Source organism: Abramis brama (genome assembly GCF_963993115.1).
Source record: "Abramis brama genome assembly, chromosome: 7".
Taxonomy (NCBI): Eukaryota; Metazoa; Chordata; class Actinopteri; order Cypriniformes; family Leuciscidae; genus Abramis; species Abramis brama.
In genome coordinates this window covers 4,403,041-4,424,561 of record NC_139969.1, presented here as the reverse complement: position 1 = coordinate 4,424,561, position 21,521 = coordinate 4,403,041, and the positions used below count along the sequence as shown (strand labels likewise).

The 21,521-nt window shown below is 36.2% G+C and overlaps 1 protein-coding gene across 1 annotated transcript; it reads right to left on the bottom strand.

The window, feature by feature from the left end:
• Positions 1 to 1,128: 1,128 nt before the first annotated feature.
• ralbp1 (ralA binding protein 1) lies at positions 1,129 to 17,221 on the bottom strand. The gene is made up of 10 exons (XM_084118600.1): positions 17,156 to 17,221; positions 14,914 to 15,248; positions 12,693 to 13,130; positions 11,376 to 11,725; positions 10,085 to 10,246; positions 8,397 to 8,528; positions 5,566 to 5,676; positions 5,082 to 5,203; positions 4,791 to 4,911; positions 1,129 to 2,069 (listed from the first exon to the last, which is right to left on the bottom strand). Exons 2-10 carry the CDS (start codon positions 15,158 to 15,160, stop codon positions 1,758 to 1,760), a joined length of 1,995 nt encoding a protein of 664 aa, XP_083974726.1. The 5' UTR covers positions 15,161 to 15,248; positions 17,156 to 17,221; the 3' UTR covers positions 1,129 to 1,757.
• Positions 17,222 to 21,521: the final 4,300 nt, after the last annotated feature.

The following is a 21,521-nucleotide window of genomic DNA, read 5'->3' as shown; positions in this document are numbered from 1 at the left end:
TTGTGACTTCATTTTCATGACAATTACTGTCAAAAAAAGCTTCATTTTATTTATGCAAAATTTTCTTTTGATTTTGCGGTTAAACATTTATTTGTGAAATTCACCGCATCACCTACACTTATTAAAGCATCCCATACTACTACCCCTCGAAATTCATCATTAAATCAAAAATATTCTTGTGCTTCATGAAATTTGTTTTAAAAAAAAACAGTGACATAACGTGAAAGCACGGAAACGAACAAAAATGTTACCAATTCCACAACAAACGTTCTAGAAGTGCACATCTGCACACTTTAGTGCAGTTACAGGCCTATATATGTTGACTATTAAATAGTGAGATTTAGAATAAACGTTCAAAACCGATTCCTTTGAATATCTTAATAGGTAAAAATACAATCTGGTTGCATTACAATGTCTTCAGAGTAATTCTTCTGTGCGGCAGCACACACACAGTCACCTATGGCACAGTGGTTTCAGAACACACACGACTTCATTTTCACTGATCGAGGCTCTAGACCTCGACCTACAACTGGAGAACTGGCAGCCCACCAGGATTTCTGCACCTTTTTTTTCCCCCGCATTGTTAATAGACATCCAGGATACTTCTCGGTGTACTTTCTTAATTGAACTAAACTGCATAAATAAAGTGAAGCATTTGTTATTAATAACCAAAAAGGTAAATCTGCATGTTAAGCCAGGCGTCTAAAAAGATGATTGCAGTTTTTGCACTGAATGTCACATGAATACAGAAGATACGGATGTTCGTCGCCGGCGGTTTGGAGCTTTCACACATCATAACAACCTATTATGCTCAATATTTCATGGCTTAGTTTCTTGAAATGCTGAGGTGAAAAATAAGAAAAGATGTCCAGAGGTTACATTTAAACCCAAATTGAAACGGAAAAAATATTTTTGCATGAAGAAAATGCAAACAAGTGTTAGGACCATTAAGATATATATATATTTATTTTTGCATTACAGCATTATTTTCATGACTATTAAGAACAATTTGCCCTTAAATTACTATAATTAATAATTTATTAAATTTAAATCAGCATAAAGGCAGTACAACAAATAATGCTGTGATGTGTACTTTCTAATGTAAATATATCATAATTTTTTTTTCTTCACATTTCAGTAAAGAGATTGATGTTTTATTTGTATTAAGGTAATGAGAATTATGGGAAAATGTGCTTCATTGTCATGCTAATAATTCTATAAGGCAAATATATATATATATATATATATATAGTCCTAAAAAAGCTTAATTTTCTTCATGCAAAATATAATAAAAAAATGTTTTGGGGGGATCGTGGGGTGCAACGTGAGCTGGACAGATAATATTCACTTTTTTAAACAAAACCCTAATACTCTTAACTGTTTAAATGAAGAGAATTACCCTGTCCATTTAGGCACGGGTCAAATGGCAGATCTAATGAATCCGAGCACTCACAAAGATCTGATTGTGCTGCTGCAACTTCACATACAAACTTAAACATGTCAAAAGAATCCAATTTCAGTCTATTGTAGATAATGACCAATCAGAAATGTTTCCAAATCTCGTCTCTCTTTTGACCTACTGACCTACGTTTCACAGATTGAGTCCGATCACATCTCCCCTCTGTGATCTGCTGTCCAGTTTTCTCCCAGTGTAATGAACATCTCACTTCACCTTGTTGACCCTTCACCAAAGATGTCACAGTCATGTGATAAGCAAACACAAGAACAGCTGAAGTGTTTCATGATGGTCCGATGGTTTACATGTTGGCCTCCCTCTTGTCTTTGCTGGGTGATGGCTTCATAGCATCTTTTCCAGGCTTTCCATTGGTTGAGGCGGCAGCTGCAGCAGCAGTGGATTCTATGGCGACTGCTACGACACGTTTGATTGGTTCATCCGCTTTAGATCGTTCCTCTGGGCTGGGCTGAGAGGGCGGGGCCTGTTCGGCAGAGGGCGGAGCTATGAGCTCATGCTGTAGCTTGTGACTCTGAAGGAGGCGGAGCTGAACACGCAGTTCCAATATGGCCTCCTGTTCCTCATGGATGGCCTGATTCAGATGAGTGTTTTTATTCTGGAGAGAAAATCAAAAACATGAGACTGATACATAGAACTCGATGAGTAGTCATTCCTTTCTTCCCTATTGTGACAAGTGAAATGGCTTCTCAAACAAGAAAAACTGTTGATTTTCGCCATGGGGAATTGATTGGATCATTGTTGTTTGCTAATTGCTGCGATCTCATATGAGTGACAGGTTGCTGATGCACTCATCAAAAGAGAAGAGATGTCATTGTGAGGGAGAGGGGAAGTTAATGTTTTTGATTAAAGATTATGAGGGCACATGAACGAAAAATAATGATGAGCACGGATAAATAATTTAATACTGCAATATTCCATAAAAGAAATTCAAGTTAAATTTTTCAAGTTTCATTTTGTGATCGCAGATGTGTTGACGTCATAGTTGTGGGAAATTTGGATCAGCTTATTTCCAGGCGTATTTGCAAACCCCGCCCATGACTGGTGACGATCTGCCCTATCAGCATAGATCACACCCTGAGTGATCCACACAGTCCGCCATGATTATATCCTCGCTTTAGCACCTATTGATATAATGTCAGCGCCACATAAACATTAAAAATCTTCTGGTTTTAGATGTACTAATGAACATAAGAGTATCCATAGACTCCCGACATTCGAGCCACTGAGGACACTTTGGAAGAAGGTTTTTTTGAAGCAAATGTGCCGAAGAAGCTAGATAAACTCTTACGTGTTTGTTCAAATCATTTTACACCCGACTGCTTAGCAAAGAGGGTCAGTTCAATGCTGGATTTGCACAAAATTGATTCTGAAAGATGGGTCAATACCGACACGAGCACCTTTACAACAATTTATGACGTAACATGCTAATCGATAGGGCTGGGACGATACACCTATCTCACGATTCGATACTATCACGATACTCGGGTGCCGATACGATATGTATTGTGATTTTTTAAAGAATTGCGATTCTGTAAGTATTGCGATTCGATATTGCAATTTTTTTAACACTAGACCATCAAGAAAAGTTAAATCATACACTTATACATGATGTATAAGATGAGTCATATTTACAAAAACAAATCACATCTTTCTGATTTATACATTTTTTAACAGTCACTTGTCGCCACTTAGTGACGAAACAATGTAATCGATAAATGCGTTTATTTTTAGCACCAAGTTTCTATCAAAAGCTGATTTTGATCGCTATCGTAGACATCAGTGTTCATATTTGAACTTTAAACTTTTATCCAAGTACTTCTATGATGATTTGAACTATTGCATCACAGAAATAATGATACTATGAGGTTGAAAAGACTTTTGTGAAGCGGTTTCATGACCACTCTCTCTGGGTCAGCGGCAGCGCCAACACAGATCTGAATGTTGCGATATGATTTTGTCAAAGTTTAATAGACAGACGAATTGAAAGATCGCGTGGGTGTTTGAATCAAGATCACAGTCTTTTAAAGATGAATCGTGCAGCTCTACGGTCTTATCTCTCTCTCAGTATATGAGCAGCGCGAGGGCTTTTCAGCGCATTCAGTCTCACGTCTCTTCCACGCGTTCACTTGGGATATTACGTCACTCAACACTCATAGATGATGACACATTTCATCCTCTGTTGGAACGAAAGTGGCTAACTTCTGTCAACCTCATCTACACGCAAGGATAAAAATAAAGCAATTGAATTTGAATTTAATATCGATTCTGGAATAAATAAAAAAAATTTAGAATCGCGATAGCTAGGTGAATCGATTTTTTTCTCCCAGCCCTACTAATCGATAAGTTGAATAAAGTTAACTTCACAACAACTACATAAATGCATCAACTGAACATTCAGAAACGTCCTGTTATTTTCTCAGAGTTGTAACTCCTTCCAGAGTCTCTCCATCTGTGTTTGACAATGTAAAGCCGCTACTGACAATTTCTGACATTTTGGCTGCGTGAGATTCTCCAGTTTTGTTGTTGCTGGAGTATCCGAAGCACCAGCTGTAAAGGCTCTTCCCTCTTCTGGAAAGGGGGCGGAGAGCAGCAGCTCATTTGCATTTAAAGGTACATACACGAAAACGGTGCGTTTTTGCTCACACCCAAATAGGGGCAAATTTGACATGATATAATAAATGATCTGTGGGGCATTTTGAGCTGAAACTTCACAGACACATTATGGGGAGACCTGAGACTTATATGACATCTTGTAAAAAGGGGCGTAATATGTCCCCTTTAAAGTTAGCAGCAGTAACTTAAGAGGACGGAGCTCAGCAAATGGTCAAATCAGGGTTCCCACACCTTGGTTAACTTCAAATTCAAGAACCTTTCAAGGACTTTCCAGGTCCAATACCCTCAAATTCAAGGACTTAATGTGGGGACACATTTGTTGTGTTCAACAACAAACGTTTAGGTACCATCGTAGTAGTCATGGCAATGTACAACACAAAGTACCTCACGTGGGAAACACTTCAAGTAATGCGTAGATGCGTGCAACTAACGTAAATCAAGCAAGCTATTATTCATAGGCCACAAAGTGTTGGCGAAATAACACTTTCATCCGACCGGAGGGAATAATATGGAATTTTTTCCAGAAAACTTCTTGCACAAAATAAATTCAAGCACTTTCAAGGACCTGTATCTATGTATGTTTATTTTCCAAAACTTTCCAGGGCCTTGACATTTTTTTTTCAGATTCACAAACTTTCAAGGATTTCAAGGACCCGTGGGAACCCTGTCAAATATTCACAAATCTTGTGTTCCTTCTTCTCACCTCTAGTTCTTCGTTCTGTTTCTGCAGGTCTTCCAGAATCATCTGCAGTTCCTCTTCATCTTCACTCTCGCTCTCGCTATCTGATGAATACTCCTCTGTTTCACTGCGGCCCTGCTGACGGCTGTGTGCGTGTCATTTCAAGCAGAAAATGGAAGATAAAAAGTAGTGATGACCCTTGCATGTTTCAGATGGTTTCAACTATAAAACCAAAACGTTGCTTCCCACAGAAATCAAATGAATACAAACAAGCTTAATAATTAGCAACAGATTTCCCAGTGGGTGAACTCTCACCTTTGTATATCTGCGATCTCAGCACGCAATCGTTCAATTTCTTCTTTCTCTGTGGCGATTTGCCGCCGCAGAACCTGCTCCAGAGATATCAGTTCCTCTTGCTCTGTTAGGATCTCATTCTCCTGCAGGGGGCGGCAGAGAAACAAATCAAACATCACAGACACAATCTTTGGCTGCATCCCAATTCACATACTACACTTTGTAAAGTGCATTTTATTTGAGTATGTAGCAGAACAGTAGGGTAGAATTTGGACTGAAAAAAGGCCCTTTTGTCACATGCTGCTTGCACACAGTCATCTGTAAATTTTCTGTGACTTACTGTAGGTTCATGTTACAAACGGCTGTATAATACGCAAAGTACAATGCAACCATTTGCTTATCATTGACCAGCTTATTTGTGTATCTGTCAGAGAGCTGTTTGAATGTCGAACCAACATCTAAAACGCAGTGAAAGTAGCATTAGCGTCTGAACAGGTGGTCTCACCTGAGCCAGGAGAAGATTAATGACTTCCTCCTCGTTCTCAGACATCTCCTCCTTTGATACGTCTTCTTTAGACAGGCTGGCGATTTCCTGTGCGATTTTAGTCTCGCACTCCTGCAGATCCAGAAGGACAGAGAAGAAATGACACATCAGGACGTCTCTGGAAGTGCGGCATGATAAATAATGTGGTGTAAATTTAAGTTTATAGTTGCAAATATTTGTTTTTAGTGGCCAGTTTCTTAAAGAAATGGAACGACAATAAAGTTTGTTGTGAGTTAGTTGTGATCTGTTCATACACTAACATTCAAAAGTTTGGGGTCGGTAAGATTTGTTAATGTTTTTGAAAGTCTGCTATGCTCTCCAAGACTTAATTTATATGATCAAAAATACAGAAAAAAAAACATGAATTTTTAAGCATCATTACTCCAGTCTTCAGTGTCACATGATCCTTCAGAAATCACTCTAATATGCTGATTTGCTGCTCAAGAAACATTTCTAATTATTATCAATGTTGCAAACAGTCGTGCTGCTTCATATTTTTGTGGAAACCCTGATCTTTGATTAATAGAAAGTTCAAAAGAACAGCATTTACATTATTTTAAAATCAACATTTCAAGTTTCTCATATTACTCAATATATAAATGTCTTTAGTGTCACTTTTGATCAATTTAATGCATCTTTGCTAAATAAAAGTATTCATTCAAAAACTCTACTGATCCCAAACTTTTGAATGGTAGAGTAGTTTAGTGCATTACTCTCAATCTTTCTCTTTCCTTTTCTTTTAAACATTATTTTTATTACTGATTTTTCAACTAAACGTATTACAGAAATATAGCAAAAAATAAAATAAAAAAACAGAACAAGGGCTATACATTGTTTACATTACAGCACTCAATCCATTTCTCCCAATAAATTATAAATAGATCCAATTTAAAGGTCAAAATAAAAGTCAGATTTCCTTAATTTCTACCCATTCTCTCTCTTGCCATCTCTATTTGGGTTTATAACTTTTAAACTCTCATTTTATCTAAAACATCAAAAATATTCTTTCTGTAAGGATGCAAATCTAGTTTTAAAAACTCATCAGTTGTATTTGATGCTTCTCTTGCTCAGACAAACTCATTGTGAGATTCTATGGGGCTGTTTACACCTGGCCACTTCATGCGTTTTCTCAGATCTGATTTGGTCAGATTTGGTCACACCTGGTCACATAAATGTGTTTTTGCAAAACAGATATATATCTGGGCCCGTATTCATAAAGAATCTTAATGCAAAGAGTAGCTCCTAGTGACAAAATTCTAAGAAAATTCTTAGAAATGTGGGCGTTTACTCTTAAAATTAAAGAAAAAATCCTAGTAAAGAAAAAAGTAATTCAGAAAGCATCTTAACCCTTAAAAGAGGTCTTAAGGTCAAAATTGTTAGGAGCACGGATGAGGACTTTTAAGAGGCTTAAGAGTTTCTTTAGCTGAGGAGAAAATGGCAGAAAGACGAAGAGGGAGAAAAATGTGTTGCAGACAATGAATAACTGTGTTATAAGACGCTATAGATTAAATCGTGCAGGGATCATGTTTGTGACAGATCTTTTTAGAGACACGCTAATATCTCCAACACAGCGCAGAAATGCCATAGCGCCTGAAATGAAAGTAATCACTACATTACGATATTTGGCAACTGGGAAAGTTCCATGTTTGATACATTAAAACCAACATTCAAACCACCACTTAAATAGACATGCCAACAATCAGTGTAATTGGAAAGAGTGGAACAATTTTTATCATTCTAAGCCAAGCAAATACCTTATAGGAAATTAACAGCATGGTAAATAAAAAAAAAGATTTATATATATATATATATATATATATATATATATATATATATATATATATATATATATATATATATATATATATATATATATATAATGTGTGTGTGTGTGAGAACGGTCAAATAGGAAAAATTACGCATGTAATTTCAAAGTGAAGGCTTAGAATAGACCCTATACTTAAAATCACTTTTTTTCCCCTTCTTGGACAACCAAACAATCACAGTCTTCAAAAGATTGTGTCATACATTTTTGTCTTTTCCTTACTCAGAGTTGCTCTCAGATCGGTCCCGAATTGCTCTTAAGCTAAGACTCCTACGTAAAAGTTTTTAAGCTAAATTAAGAGTTTTCTGAGAGGATTCTTAGAATCTTTATGAATACGGGCCCTGATCTTCAATTCCCGCGCTATATGCAGATTTAATGGAGGGCACGTCACCGAAAGCAACAGATATGAGCTGCATTTTATTGATCAGCTAAAAATCCGAAATCAAAGGCCGCAATAAGAGAGAGCGGCAACAGCCCTGATAAGATCATTTCAGTTCTTTACTTTTAATGATGATGATTGTGTGTTAAGCGTCTGCGACTTACTTTCACTTTGATTTGCGATAGTTTGCACATTGGCTTGATGAATAGACGCTCAGCTGCTCGTCTGCGGCGATGCACGTTGCAGTAGCGTCGTCATATCTGGCTATAACATGACATATAGCCTATAACACGCTCTCACGCGTTTATTTTTTAGCATTTTTGGGAAGTAAAATTTACATATGTGGTTTCAATAACCAGATGCATTTACACTTGTCTAGTTTCGTCTGGAGTGCGGCACAGACCTCCTCCTGAAGTGGTTTGAGCGATCGGATTCAAGTCTCGAACACGTTTCGGAGGGCATTTACACCTGGTCTTTTCACGATCGGATAGCTATGCTAAACGCATGAAGTGGCCAGGTGTAAACAGCCCCTATGTGTTCTGATGTGCAGTAAAGCAGGGGTCAGGGGTCAGAGTGTCGAGCTCTTGCCTGTCTCTTGGCCTCGCGGAGTTTGCGCTTCAGCGCGGTGACGATCCGCTGCACCTCCCAGAGTCTCTCCTCCTTGGACAGATCCTTCACACCGGCCTGCAGATCTCTGTGCAGACGGTTCAAGAGGAACTCCTGCAGAAACACACGTGGACAGATGTGAAGACCCGTAAGAACAAACACAAAATCACTAGTGATGCACTGACATTGATTTTTTTACTGAAACACTGAAACCGAAATTAAAGTTTTCATGTAGCTGAAACCCAAAACACAATTTATTTTTTAATCAATAATCACAAACATTAGACTAGAATTATGTTTCTAATTCAGTTTGGATTTTAAACAGTGGCTGTAGTAAAAACAGATTTATTCAAACACACATTAAATAAGACATCACTAACAGGTTAAGTAAACATTTAATACACGCCGTCGGAGAGGAGCCAATTAAACGCCACTGTTTCTGCTGTAGGTGATGATCACTACAAATTAATCTCTTTAAAATCTCAGTTGTCCTACAGCAAATTTTTCTCATGCTCTGTTTCCTGTTTCTCTTTCCTCCTGAGAAAAACACATCAGTAATCTCTCTACTAGAGTTTCAGAAGAGATCTCAACAATGTTTTAAATTGTGTTCGGCAATCTGCAATCAAAAGTTAGAGATCTCAATATGAACATTTCTCTCCCAAGACCAAATGATCCGAACTGTTATACATATTTTATAGCTCTAAACTCTAACTGCATGAAAACGATCAACTCATTTGTGTCTATTCTTATTTCTCCTACAGAATTTTAGGAAAAACATCTGAGACAAAGTTGATACCTTTAACAAACATAACTTAAAACATTGTTTCCAGAGATATGAAAGAGCAACCTCTGAGCGACACACTGAAGCGTCACATCAGGGCTGTTTACGCCGTTCCAACTGTTTTTGTTTCCAGTCTCTGCACACTCACAGAGTTTGAATTCATCTCCTGTTTTGAATATCACATGCATTTCCCTGTTTCCCAAAGGACACATTTGCCTTTGACACATTCAAACTATTATGTAAAGCATAAAACAAAGCTTCTTCCATGATACAGGTTCCTCTTCCAGGTAGAAGGTACAATGTGAATCTATTTTTGAATGAAATTAAGTACATTGCTTTTAGTACTAAATGTCTTTATGCATAAATTAAAAGCACTACAACAAATACTATTGTGTTTTTATTTAATACAGATGTATTTCTTTCTTTTTTTTTTGCATTAATGAGACGAGATTTGGAATGAAAGTGCAAAATTGCATTTTCTGAAAAGGTGTATTATTTTTCCTTCATGCAAAACAATTTCTTTCTTTCTTTCTTTCTTTCTTTTTTTCTTTGGGGTGAACTGTGACCCGTTGAAGGGTTTTGCGAGATTCACACGCTTGAAGGCATTTTTAAAGTACATTGTACAGAGCAAAGTAACCAAACAGTTGATGGTAGCCATTGACTTCCATAGAATGGGAAAAAAAGAAATACTATGGAAGTCAATGGCAACCATCAACTACTTGGTTACCCACATTCTTCAAAATATCATCATCTGTGTTTAGCAGAAGAAGGAAATTCATATGGTTTGGATTGGAACAACTTGAGGATGAGTAAATGATGAAAAATCAGTTGTATAAATCTAAATCAGTCACAAATATAACGTCCTGTGTGTTTCAGTCCTGTGAATCACCTGTCTGCGGATCTCCTCTTTAATGCTCTTCTGCGTCTCAGGTAGGGTCGGCATGGTGGCCATATTGGACCAGCGCAGTGGATGGACGACCGGCTTCAGAGGCACATCACCGAACAGCTCACGGACGTGCGTGAAAAACACGTACAGCACGCGGTTCCCGATCTAGAAACCAGAGAGTGTTGTGTCATACAGGAATAGTAATGGTAAACCTTAAAAAAGGTTTGTAGGAGTTAAATTTATGGTGTTATTGCCCAATAATATTCCACCCCCCTCTTCTCCACATAATTTGCAGTCGCTTCTCAAATAAAACTGACCCCAAACAAAGACCTCATTAGCAGTATGAGGGCACCTCCATCCTACATGTGTCCTGTGGGACTGTAAAGTAGGACAACCTTCAGTTTGAGAGCAGAAACACATCAAAAACTCTCTACTGGAACTGTGGGTGTATATCATGATTTTATTATACTAAACTTCCCATCAGTGCAGTATACATCCATACAGGGGTATAAAAGTAGCTTTTTGCCACAACTGTACATAATGTATTGAACATTTACAAAATATTACATATGGAAAAAGAATCTGTATTTTTTATGATATTTAATCTGAGAGGAAGATTATTGAAACTTGAAATGTTGAATTTAAAATAATAATAATAATAAGTCTAAAGTCTAAATAAAATATTTTGTAAATGTTTAACACATTATATATAGTCATTTAGTGAAATATTTATAACTTATTAATATATTTAATATATTTATATATGTAAATATATCATTTTTTTATAAATATTTCATTAAATTCTATATGATCTAGAATGATCATTTTTATGAAGCCCTTATATTTAAGATCAGTAATTTCACTTAAATGGCAATGAAAATTACCTATTAATTGCCATTTAAGTGAAATTACTGAACTTAAATAAACGAGCTTGATAAAAATTATCATTTTAGAAGAAAATTTCTGATGGCACTTAGAGGCTTTTGCATCTGAACTCTTCATTATATATATATATATATATATAAATAATTTATTATTAATGTATCATAATTGTATCAATGTATCATAAATTGTATATAATGTGTTGAATATTTACAAAATATTGCAAATGGAAAAAGGTCCAAAACTGTTCATGATATTTACACAGCTAAAACGAACTGTTTATATATATATATACATACATACATATAACTTTTGATATATTGTCATATGGACATGCCACTACAACCGTAGTATGATCCATATCACACCTAGAACTGATGATCAAAACATCACCTGTATATTCTAAGCTCACCTGTACAGTGGGATTGAGCACAATAGAGATGTTCTGGATGTTCATCTTGGTGTCGATTTCGCGGGCGATGACGTGGTCCATGTGAGTGATGAGCCAGGCCAGGAGGAGTCTGCTCCCTGAGGGCACTTCCCCCAGGAGCCTCTGAAACTCCTGCAGTTTCTCTGCCTCGCTGGGCCGCCCGCAGGCCTCCTCGAAGCGCAGGACCAGCTCTTTACCCAGCAGGTTATCGGGCAGCTCTCGCAGGTACTGCTTCAACAGGCTGGCCACTGTGTGTGGATCATACTCCTCCAGACACGGACACTCCTCACGGTCGTACGCCGCTTTCAGCTCGTCGACCTTAGACTTCATACCTGTACAAACAACACCAGAGTGAACACAAAAGCTGCAAGGCACATTTGATTTTGACTTTTTATGTCTTTGAAAAGAGCGGCTAAGAGAAAAGCTGCTGAGGCACTATATTCAGATATTTGTAACACATTTCAGATATTAGTTTTCAAACATTCGCTTCGTTTCAGCAGTCTAGCTTTGCATTAAACATCATAAATGGAAAGTGGACTAATACTCTATCACAAGAGGACAAAAAAGAGATCCAAGCCCACTTATGAGATGTACAAGTTAAAATTATTGTCTGCAATAACTGACTTCAAGGGTTAGTTCATCCAAAAATGAAAAGTATCCCATATTTTACTCACCCTCAAGCAATCCTAGGTGTATATGACTGTCATCTTTCAGCCAAGCACAGTCAGAGTTATAATAAAAAATATCCTGGATCTTCCCAGCTTTATAATTTGAGTGAATGGTACCAAAGATTTTGAAGCCCAAAAAAGCGCCTCCATCCATCATAAAAGTAATCCATACGACTCCAGAGGGTTAATAAAGGTCTTCTGAAGTAAAGCGATGCATTTTTGTAAGAAAAATATCCATATTTATAACTTCACAAACTATAATCACTGGCTTCCAGTAACGGCCGTACACAAGTCTAGCTCCGGCGGAAGAGTGACCTCTGACCCGACGTATGATGGATTACTTTTATGATGGATGGATGTGCTTTTTTGGGGGCTTCAAAATCTATAGTACCATTCACTCACATTATAAAGCTTGGAAGAGCCTGGATATTTTTTAATATAACTCCAATTGTGTTTGGCTGAAAGAAGAAAGTCATAAACCTAGGATGGCTTGTGGGTGAGTAAATTATGGGATAATGTTAATTTTTGGGTGAACTTACCCTTTAAAGTTGAAAACAACCCAGAATATCCCTTTAAATACACATAAACAAACATGAAATTTCAGTTCACAGGAAGTAGAAGAGGGTCATACCAGAGACACGATAGATGCCTTCACATTTCATGCCGTAGCTCTCGATGTAGTCCACACACTCTCTGAAGACGGCCGGGAGCTGTATACCATCGTACAGCGCTGTTCTCCTCACCGCCTCCACTAAAGGCGCTCCGAAGATCGGCCGCAACGTCGTCGTCGTCGTCTCCGTGATCACGGGTTCGGGCTCTGTGCTTGGCTTTTTCTTCTTTTTCTTCTCTTTCCACTGTTTCACCACGTCCGCTGCTGTCAGGTCTTTGGACTTCTTGTCCTTGGCCTTCTCCTCTTTAGGTCCCTTCTCCTTCACTTTGAAATCCTTTTCTTTCTTCTTGGAGAAACTGGGCTTCTTGAAGACGTGGATGCCCTTGGAGCGCTTCATCTTAGACGGGCTCTCGGCCTCATCGGCAGAGCTGTCCTCCTGGAAAGCGGCGTATCCCTCAGCTACAGGGAGAGGAGATAAAAAAAGAAGAGATAAAGAGACTAAATGAGAAGAGAAGAGAGAGAAGAGGTCACATCTTTCTTCCAAGACCTGATGCTGAACAAAAAACGTCCTATTAACTGCTGAGCAAAATTTACTGTCCCACCATCTGTGTCTCTCAAGGTTAGGCGAGACTGAAATGAGCAGAACGAAATGAGACTGAGAGAAAGGCACAGAAAACTGTTTTAAAGAGGTCAGCTTACAATTTAGCAATATCCCCCTGTGCCAGTTCTTTTTTTAGTGATCCATTTCCTCGTCCTGACACCGACCTCACCCCGAGCAGAACAGTAGTCGGCTGCTCACTAGTAACAGCCCATCAGCCAGTGCTCACGACGCCCCTCCTCAGCCACTGTAACACACCTACAGGGTGTGTCCTCAAAGCTCCATCACTTCCTGCTTGTGTGCAATAGGCTGCTGTAAGGCAGCTAAATATAGTGGCAGGAAGATAAAGAATTCACTCTGAAGCGGCACAGAAACTGGAACTTTTGCATATCGAGGGCAAAAGTCCATACTACGAACTAGATCTCAATATATATATATATATATATATATATATCAATATTTTCCAACCTTTTGATGACATTTGATACATACAGTACCAGTCAAAAGTTTGGGGTTGGTAAGATTTTTTTTATGCTTTTGAAAGAAGCCTCTTTTGCTCACTAAGGCAGCAATTATTTAATTAAGATTACGAAATATTATTACAATTTAAAATGTGTTTTCTATTTTAATATATTTTAAAATGTAACTTATTCCTGTGATCAAAACTGATTTTTTTCAGCATCATTACTCCAGTCTTCAGTGTCACATGATCCTTCAGAAATCATTCTAATATACAGATTTGCTGCTCAAGAAACATTTATGATTATTATTAATATAATTGTACTGCTGATTAAAATCAAATCAAGTTTTAAAAGTTTTTCTTTTGATAAATCAAAAAAGAAATTTGTTTATTTAAAATAGAAAACATTATAACTGTCTTTTCTGACATTTTTTTATCAATTTAATCCATCCTTGCTGAATAAAAGTATTAATAAAAAATAAAAAAACGTATTTTTGAACGGTAGTGTAGGTCAAATATAGGAACCATAATTTCAACCAAAATGTATTGCTAAAATAATCCAGGCATGTTTCCCACAACCAATTGAACAAGCAAAGAAATCTATTTCTGCATTTCCATTTAAATTAATATTTAATATGCACATATATACTGTAGTTTAGAAAATTAGCACACAAGTGTGATTTGTGCTAATTAACATTAACAGTAAAATATGTTAATTGGGATGACGCAAATGAATAACTGAATCGTAATATTGATTTGATTTACTGAATTGACAGTTTGAAGTGATTCACAGAAATCAGTATCTAACAGAATTTAGGAGCATCTAAAAAGCATGTTTGCTACTGAAATTAAAAATCATAAATGAAAGACAAGAAATGATCGTGACACAATCTAATGACTTGAAAAGCAAAGATCTACAGTGACTCCAAAAGGCACTCAGATACTTAAAATGTCTGAATAGGATTGCACTAAATAATAAAATACTAAAATCAAGTGCAGCTCAAATGCTGCATGATTCAAAACAAACAAACAAATTTTTGTTAAATGTTTTGCATGAAAAGTGTGCCTGTGTTTTCTCTTTTCCCTTTCTTTTTATGCAATAACATTCAAGTCTTTATTTACATGTGTGCGTCAGTATACGGCATTGTTGAGTGTAAATAATGGAGTGTGTGTGTTTATCTTACTGCGTTTCTCCTTCTTCTTAAACTTGTTCTTCTTCTTATTGTGCTCCTTCTCGTCATCGGACACCACGTCGGGCGGCTCATGGTGGTGTCCGTCGTGAGGGGGCGAGGGGTCGCCCGTACGGTACAGACCTGGGAACTTCGTAGGGCTGATCTCTTCAGAGCTCGGGGTGCGAGCCACACCCCCGGGATGCTCCGCCCTCCTCTGCTCCACAGGACTGCTACTGGGTGGCAGGAAACACTCGGTCATCTCTGCGCTGCCCTGCTATTGGCTCCTCGCAGCACGATGCCCTGGGATTGGCTGTTCGCTCTGATGACGCATCACCTCTCCATGTCACCTGAACAAGGGAAAAACAGTTTCAGATTCTCATACTTTAAATACAATTGCCATTTTTATTGACACTCTTTCTGATGCACAATGGTGAATCTGAAATGTAAGAACTGCGCAAAAAAAATCGACACTGTGTTTGTTGAAACACATTTTGAGCACATGAACCCCTCATGGCAGCACTTTCTTAAGTCAGATGAACAGATAACCTTCAAATAAATTATCAGGATGTCTCTCAAAACCCATTCTTGTAAACTGTGTGACTTTATGTGTGACTAAATGTTCAGATCTGCTAATGTTACTTTTTAACACTGAAAACACTGCCCTCTAGTGACCATAATGCTTTTTGCATCTTTATTGCTATAAAAGGACCCGTGAATTCTGTCACTAAAATAAAAAAGGGGTTTATTTGTCGAGAAGTACAAACTTCAAACCACAAAAGACATCTTCTTCATATCCAACAATATCAATAAATTCCCTGATGATTTATTGAATTATTGCAATTATGATTAAAGACCCAAACAACACCAAAGAAACTGAAATTAGAAACCCATGGCTATCGTCAACTGTTTGATGAAACTCAAACAGGTTTGGAACAACATGAGGGTGAGTAAATGATGACAAATTTATCATTTTTGGGTGAACTATCCCTTTAAATAAAGTCTCTCAGTCTCATATTGTGAACACTAAAAATATAGTACCAAGTAGTAGCACTTTGAGCTACAATCTTTGTCATCTATAAATGGTTATCTTATTTGATTAAGTAAAAATAATTAACTGTACAACCATATTTTGTGAGGCCCACATCCAAAACAGCCCATTTCCATAAATACCAACAAAAGCTCAAACATTCCCTGCAAGATTAGATCTCATTAAAACCAACAAAGGGGGTGGAAAAATAAGAATGCCAGTTGAAAAAGTACAATCATATCAGAAGTGGAGCAAGTTATTACATATCAATATATATATAAAAAAAAATTCTTTAGAAAAACATGCATTTATGAAATATCTCAAATGAATAATCTCAATTAGACCTAAAACATGTATTTAGATAGTAAATAGGGTCACTTCTGAGTTCGCTGAATTTAAAAGATCAGAGTTCAGATCAATCACAAAAGTCTCTAAATCATGATAACACACATTTAAATTAATAATATTCATATGTTGGTAGTAGACAAATATATATATTTTTTCTGTGTATACAGTAGTTTTTTTGTTCATTTAAACAATTCTGCTGTGTGACAACTGAGTACAAAATTAGGATAATTAAAAGGTGCATGTAAAATGATTATATGTGTGTGTGTGTGTGTGTGTGTGTGTGAGTGAGTGAGTGAGAGTGAGAGAGAGAGAGAGAGAGAGTGAGAGAGAGAGAGAGAGAGAGAGAGAGAGAGATAGTTTATTTTATCTGCGGGCCCTGCCCCTAATAAATCAATCACAAAAGAAGAAGAAAGCGCCATAAGAAATCACCTTACATTCAAAACAGAGGTACACAGCTTTAACTCACACAACCATCGTGATTTAAAGGCATTTCGACAGATTATGAAGAAGACAATATTTTCTCCACTAAAAGAACAGAATAAATCTTTCCTGACAGCAGCTGTTTCGTTGAATTGAACACAAGCCAGACCATAAACAGATTATTTTAAAAAACAATGAATGAAACGCACTTAAAAGATACATTTCCCCCGAGAAAACGTATAAAAACAACAATGATTATAACTAAATATTCAAAAGTACATAAAGGGAAATTCATAGCTTAGCATGTCTGCTAACGAACCTCGGATTTTATGGACAAAGTCGACATTTAAAATTATTAAATGACTAATACGCTGTATAAACGAGAAAATAAGCCATAATGATGATAAAATATTATAGAATAATTATAAATATATTAAGAAAAATAATCCGTGCACAAACCTGCTATGATCAATGTAACAGCTGCACTTCCTGTAGCTTGTTTACGTCCCATCTGACACGCGCGCATGCGCAGATGCAGCCGTCTTGAATTATGGGAGATTGAGTTTGAGTTCTCTCTAAACTTGCCATCTGCTATTAACATAGTTTAACCTTTTAGTTTTAATATAATGTTTGGATAAATTTGAGGACATTATTTCTCATTTATATAAAAAAAAAGGAAGGCAGGAAGATGTAGCCTAAGGATTTTGTTCTACATACTGTTTCTCCATATTATTTTCAGTGTTTTCTAAGCGCCAATAGTCCAGCAGATGAAGCTGTTGAGCAACAGACCAACAGTAGCCTACAGTGTCAACTCAATGAATGATAGGTGAGTTCACTTATTTTCATGATGTGGAAAGAAAACAGAAAAAAACTATGGAAGCTTGTTTCCGCCACTGAATAATAAATAAATAATAATAATTGCGACTTTTTATCTCACAATTCTGACTTTTTTTTTCTCACAATTGCGATATATCAAGTCAGAATTGTGACTTTTTTTCTCAGAATTGCGAGATATGAAGTCAGAATTGTGAAAAATAAAGTCGCAATTCTGAGAAATAAAGTCGCAATTGTGAGATATAAAGTCAGAATTGCGAGATATAAAATCGCAATTGCGTGTTATAAATATATGTTGTGAGATATAAACTATTCTGAGGTAAAAAAAAAAAAAAAAGTTTAATTTTTTTTTTTTCCTTAGAATTGGACTTTATATCTCACAATTCTGAGAAAAGATGTCAGAATTGCGAGATATAAACTCGCAATTATAGTGTTATAAAGTCAGAATTGCGTGATATAAAGTCGCAATTGCGAGAAAAAAAGTCAGAATTCTGACTTTATAACGCAATTGCGACTTTATTTCACGCAATTCTGACTTTATATCTCGCAATTCTGAGAAATAAAGTCAGAATTGTGAGATAAAAAGTCGCAATTATCTTTTAAAATGTTTTATTCTGTGGCGGAAACAAGCTTCCATAAAAAACAGACCTTCCTCTGGTTAGATCATTTTAGGGACTGCCATGAAATCACATGATTCTGCCATGAAATTCACAATAATTCATGATTCAGGCATTATCGTTTTGTTTATGGTTGTGAGAAACATTATCTGAGATGCCAGATAAGAGTTTGGACATATTTTACAGCAACCATCATAAAACTGCAGTAGAACATGTTTAACTGCGAGTCAGTGGTTACAGTCAAAACTGGTACCAGTGTTATTAAATATAATTGAGATATACTAATAGAGTTTTTATTCATATTTTGTCTTATATTTTAATTTTAGTTAAAGTTTTAGTAATTTTGTTGTGTTTTCGTCATTATTGTAAGTTCCTATTTTTTATTATTTATATGTATGTAGTTTTTTATTATTTTTTATTTCAGTTTTAGTTATTTTAGTACATCAAAACTAAATTAAAAATGCAAAATATTGCTTTGGCAACTAGCTAACTTTCCTTTCAAGTGTTTAATTGTTGATTGTTTTTTGCTTGAAATTGTTTTTACACTATCTTACTTGACCTTTGAACCTCCTTCCATCTTGATTAAACCACATGACAATAAAACCCAGGAGTGCATCTAATGTTCGGTGTGTTTCTTCACTGCATATGGCCAAACATTGCTTTCAAAAATTCATGACAGCTCTGATGTGTATTATAACAAATACCTGGAAATACATGAACGTTATTGTTTCATTTTTAAAACTTTCTGTTTCTTTCTTCATTGGATTTATTTAATGCCACAGCCAGAGCATTATTTCTGCAGACTTTGAATGCTGTTTAAATTGGTTTCTGTTCTAAAACCACACACACACACACACACACACACACACACACACACACACGCACGCATACACACACACACACACACACACATACACACACACACACACACACACGCACAGCACAACTGTTTTCAACATTGTTAATAAGAGCAGCAAATCATCATATTAGAATGATTTCAGAAGGATCATGTGACACTGAAGACTGGAGCTTTGATCACAGGAATAAATTACATTTTAAAAGATATTCAAACAGAAAACATATTAGTTTTAGCTTGCATATATAGGCTAGTGTGCTTAGTAATCCGTTTTCCAGGTTTTTACTATCCTTATGGGGACATTTGGCCATCAAAATGAAGGCAACACCTGACACACACAAACACATACACTCACACAAATAGATAGATAAAATCATTTTCTCTTCTTTTTTAATCTCAATTCCTCTTTTGTGCATCCAGGATTTGGAGCAACGAGTGAATTGGTTTTCTTGACCTTTTTTCTTGTGGTAGATTCTATCAGAACCATTTCTGTGGGAGAATTGTTCTGGTGTGAGACTTTAACTGCTTAACTTAGACCTTCCTTTACCATTCACACACACACACACACACACACACACACACACACACACACACACACACACACACACGAATCAATAATATCACAGATCCTCCTAATACCTTCAGTTAAAGTTAACAGAAAGCAAAGCCTCACTGTGTTTGACAGAGCCAGTCTGACCTTTGCCCTTGAATGTGAGTGGTTTGCTGAGAGAGCGTCCCGTCAGGCTTGTTTGCAGGCATGTCTGAGAGGCATAAAGAAATGTATTCTGACCCACTGTTATTTTAGTTTTTTTAAATTATATTTTTATTAATATTTTGAATTGTTTTTAAACTCTATTTTTAATATTTTCATGTTCATTTTAAGTTTAATGTTTAGTTATTTTATGTCATGTCATGTCATGTCATTTATTTGTTTTTATTTATTTTTTTAAATGTTGCTATTTAGGTTTAATTTAGATTTATTTAATTTTTAGTTTTTATTTATTTACAGTTTAATAATTTTAGTGCTTTGACTGAAACTTGTAATGTAAAAATCTGTCATTTTCATTTAGTTTAAGTTTTTCAACTAATATTTATATTTTAATTTATTTTAGCTTTATTTTAATTAACAGAAATTATTTAATAGTTTTAGTTTACGATAATAACCCTGTTCTGACCTTTAAATTAACTTTTTTTGTTTGCTTGTTTGTTTGTTTGTTTTTAATATTGGCAGTAAACAGGCTGACAATAAACATGGTGGGATAATGTTTACTCCAAATGCTTTTTCTTTGGTTTTACAACCTGAGTTGAAATTGTTTTCTCTGATAATTGACAGTATGTCACATAGAGCTCCAGCTGTATTGAATATTAATTTCAGTTCAACTACTATATGAATATTGTTTAGTTAATAACTGTTTAGTTGCTAATGTGTTGCTAAACGTGGTTAAAAGTGGTTCTGAGGCTGTAAAAGTATGATATTTTGTCAAGCCAACATGAATAATCGCTAAAACATGTCTTGAGTTTGTGCATGAGTTATGTAACACTTCCCTGTTTTTTTCTGATGAGTATGGCCAGTTCACAATTTTAGCCTTATCCTCTGTGATAACAGCTGGGACAAATACAGGATAAGCGAGCACTGATTGCACAGTTAAGACTTATTTAGCTTAAGGTTTCGGTTTATCTGCCTAACCTCAGGTTAAGAGTCACGGAGACTGAATGGTCTCTGCGTATGCAGTGTGTCTATTGCAGAGTTCAGTACCTAAATATGCACTGCAAGTCTATTTTACCTCATGGAATAAAAGTGAGATCTCTTCTAATGCAATGCGCATAATGACCAGCTATAAAAAAATATGTTATGACAACAAAAGTTTTTACATTGCTTTACCTCATTTTTTTTGTTTTTACAGTGTAACACAATTTCACTAATCATATCATCAACACACGGGGAAAGAAAGAACGAGAAGTCAGTTAAAATCACTCTATCATTCTGACTGGATTATAAAAGCAGACTAATTGCTATAAAAGGAGGGAAGATATGATTTCAATCATTGTTTTCTTGTATATGCAATGACATGCAACTATCATCACTTTGCATCAAAATGGCCTCGCATGCAAGGAAATATTGCACCTTAAAGAGAAGTCAACTATAAATCTTGTCACCACCAGTTCAGAGCTTGCCAAAACATTGCCATGAATGCAAGAGCAACTTCTCCCAACAAACCAAGAGGAATTTGATGATGATCTGTGTATTTTCCAATCCTCAAAAGGAGAGTGGACAAGCAGAAGCCCACAAATTGTGATCAACTCCGAACACTAATAAGGCAAAAAGTGATCGCCATCATTCAGGATTTGGCCCAGAAGCTGATATGTGACCCTAGACCACAAAACCAGTCACATGGGTCAATTTTTTTTTTAAATTGAGGTTTATACAACATCTGAAAGCTGATTAAATAAGCTTTCCATTGATGTGTGGTTTGTTAGGATAGGACAATTTTGTCCGAGAAACTATTGAAAATCTGGA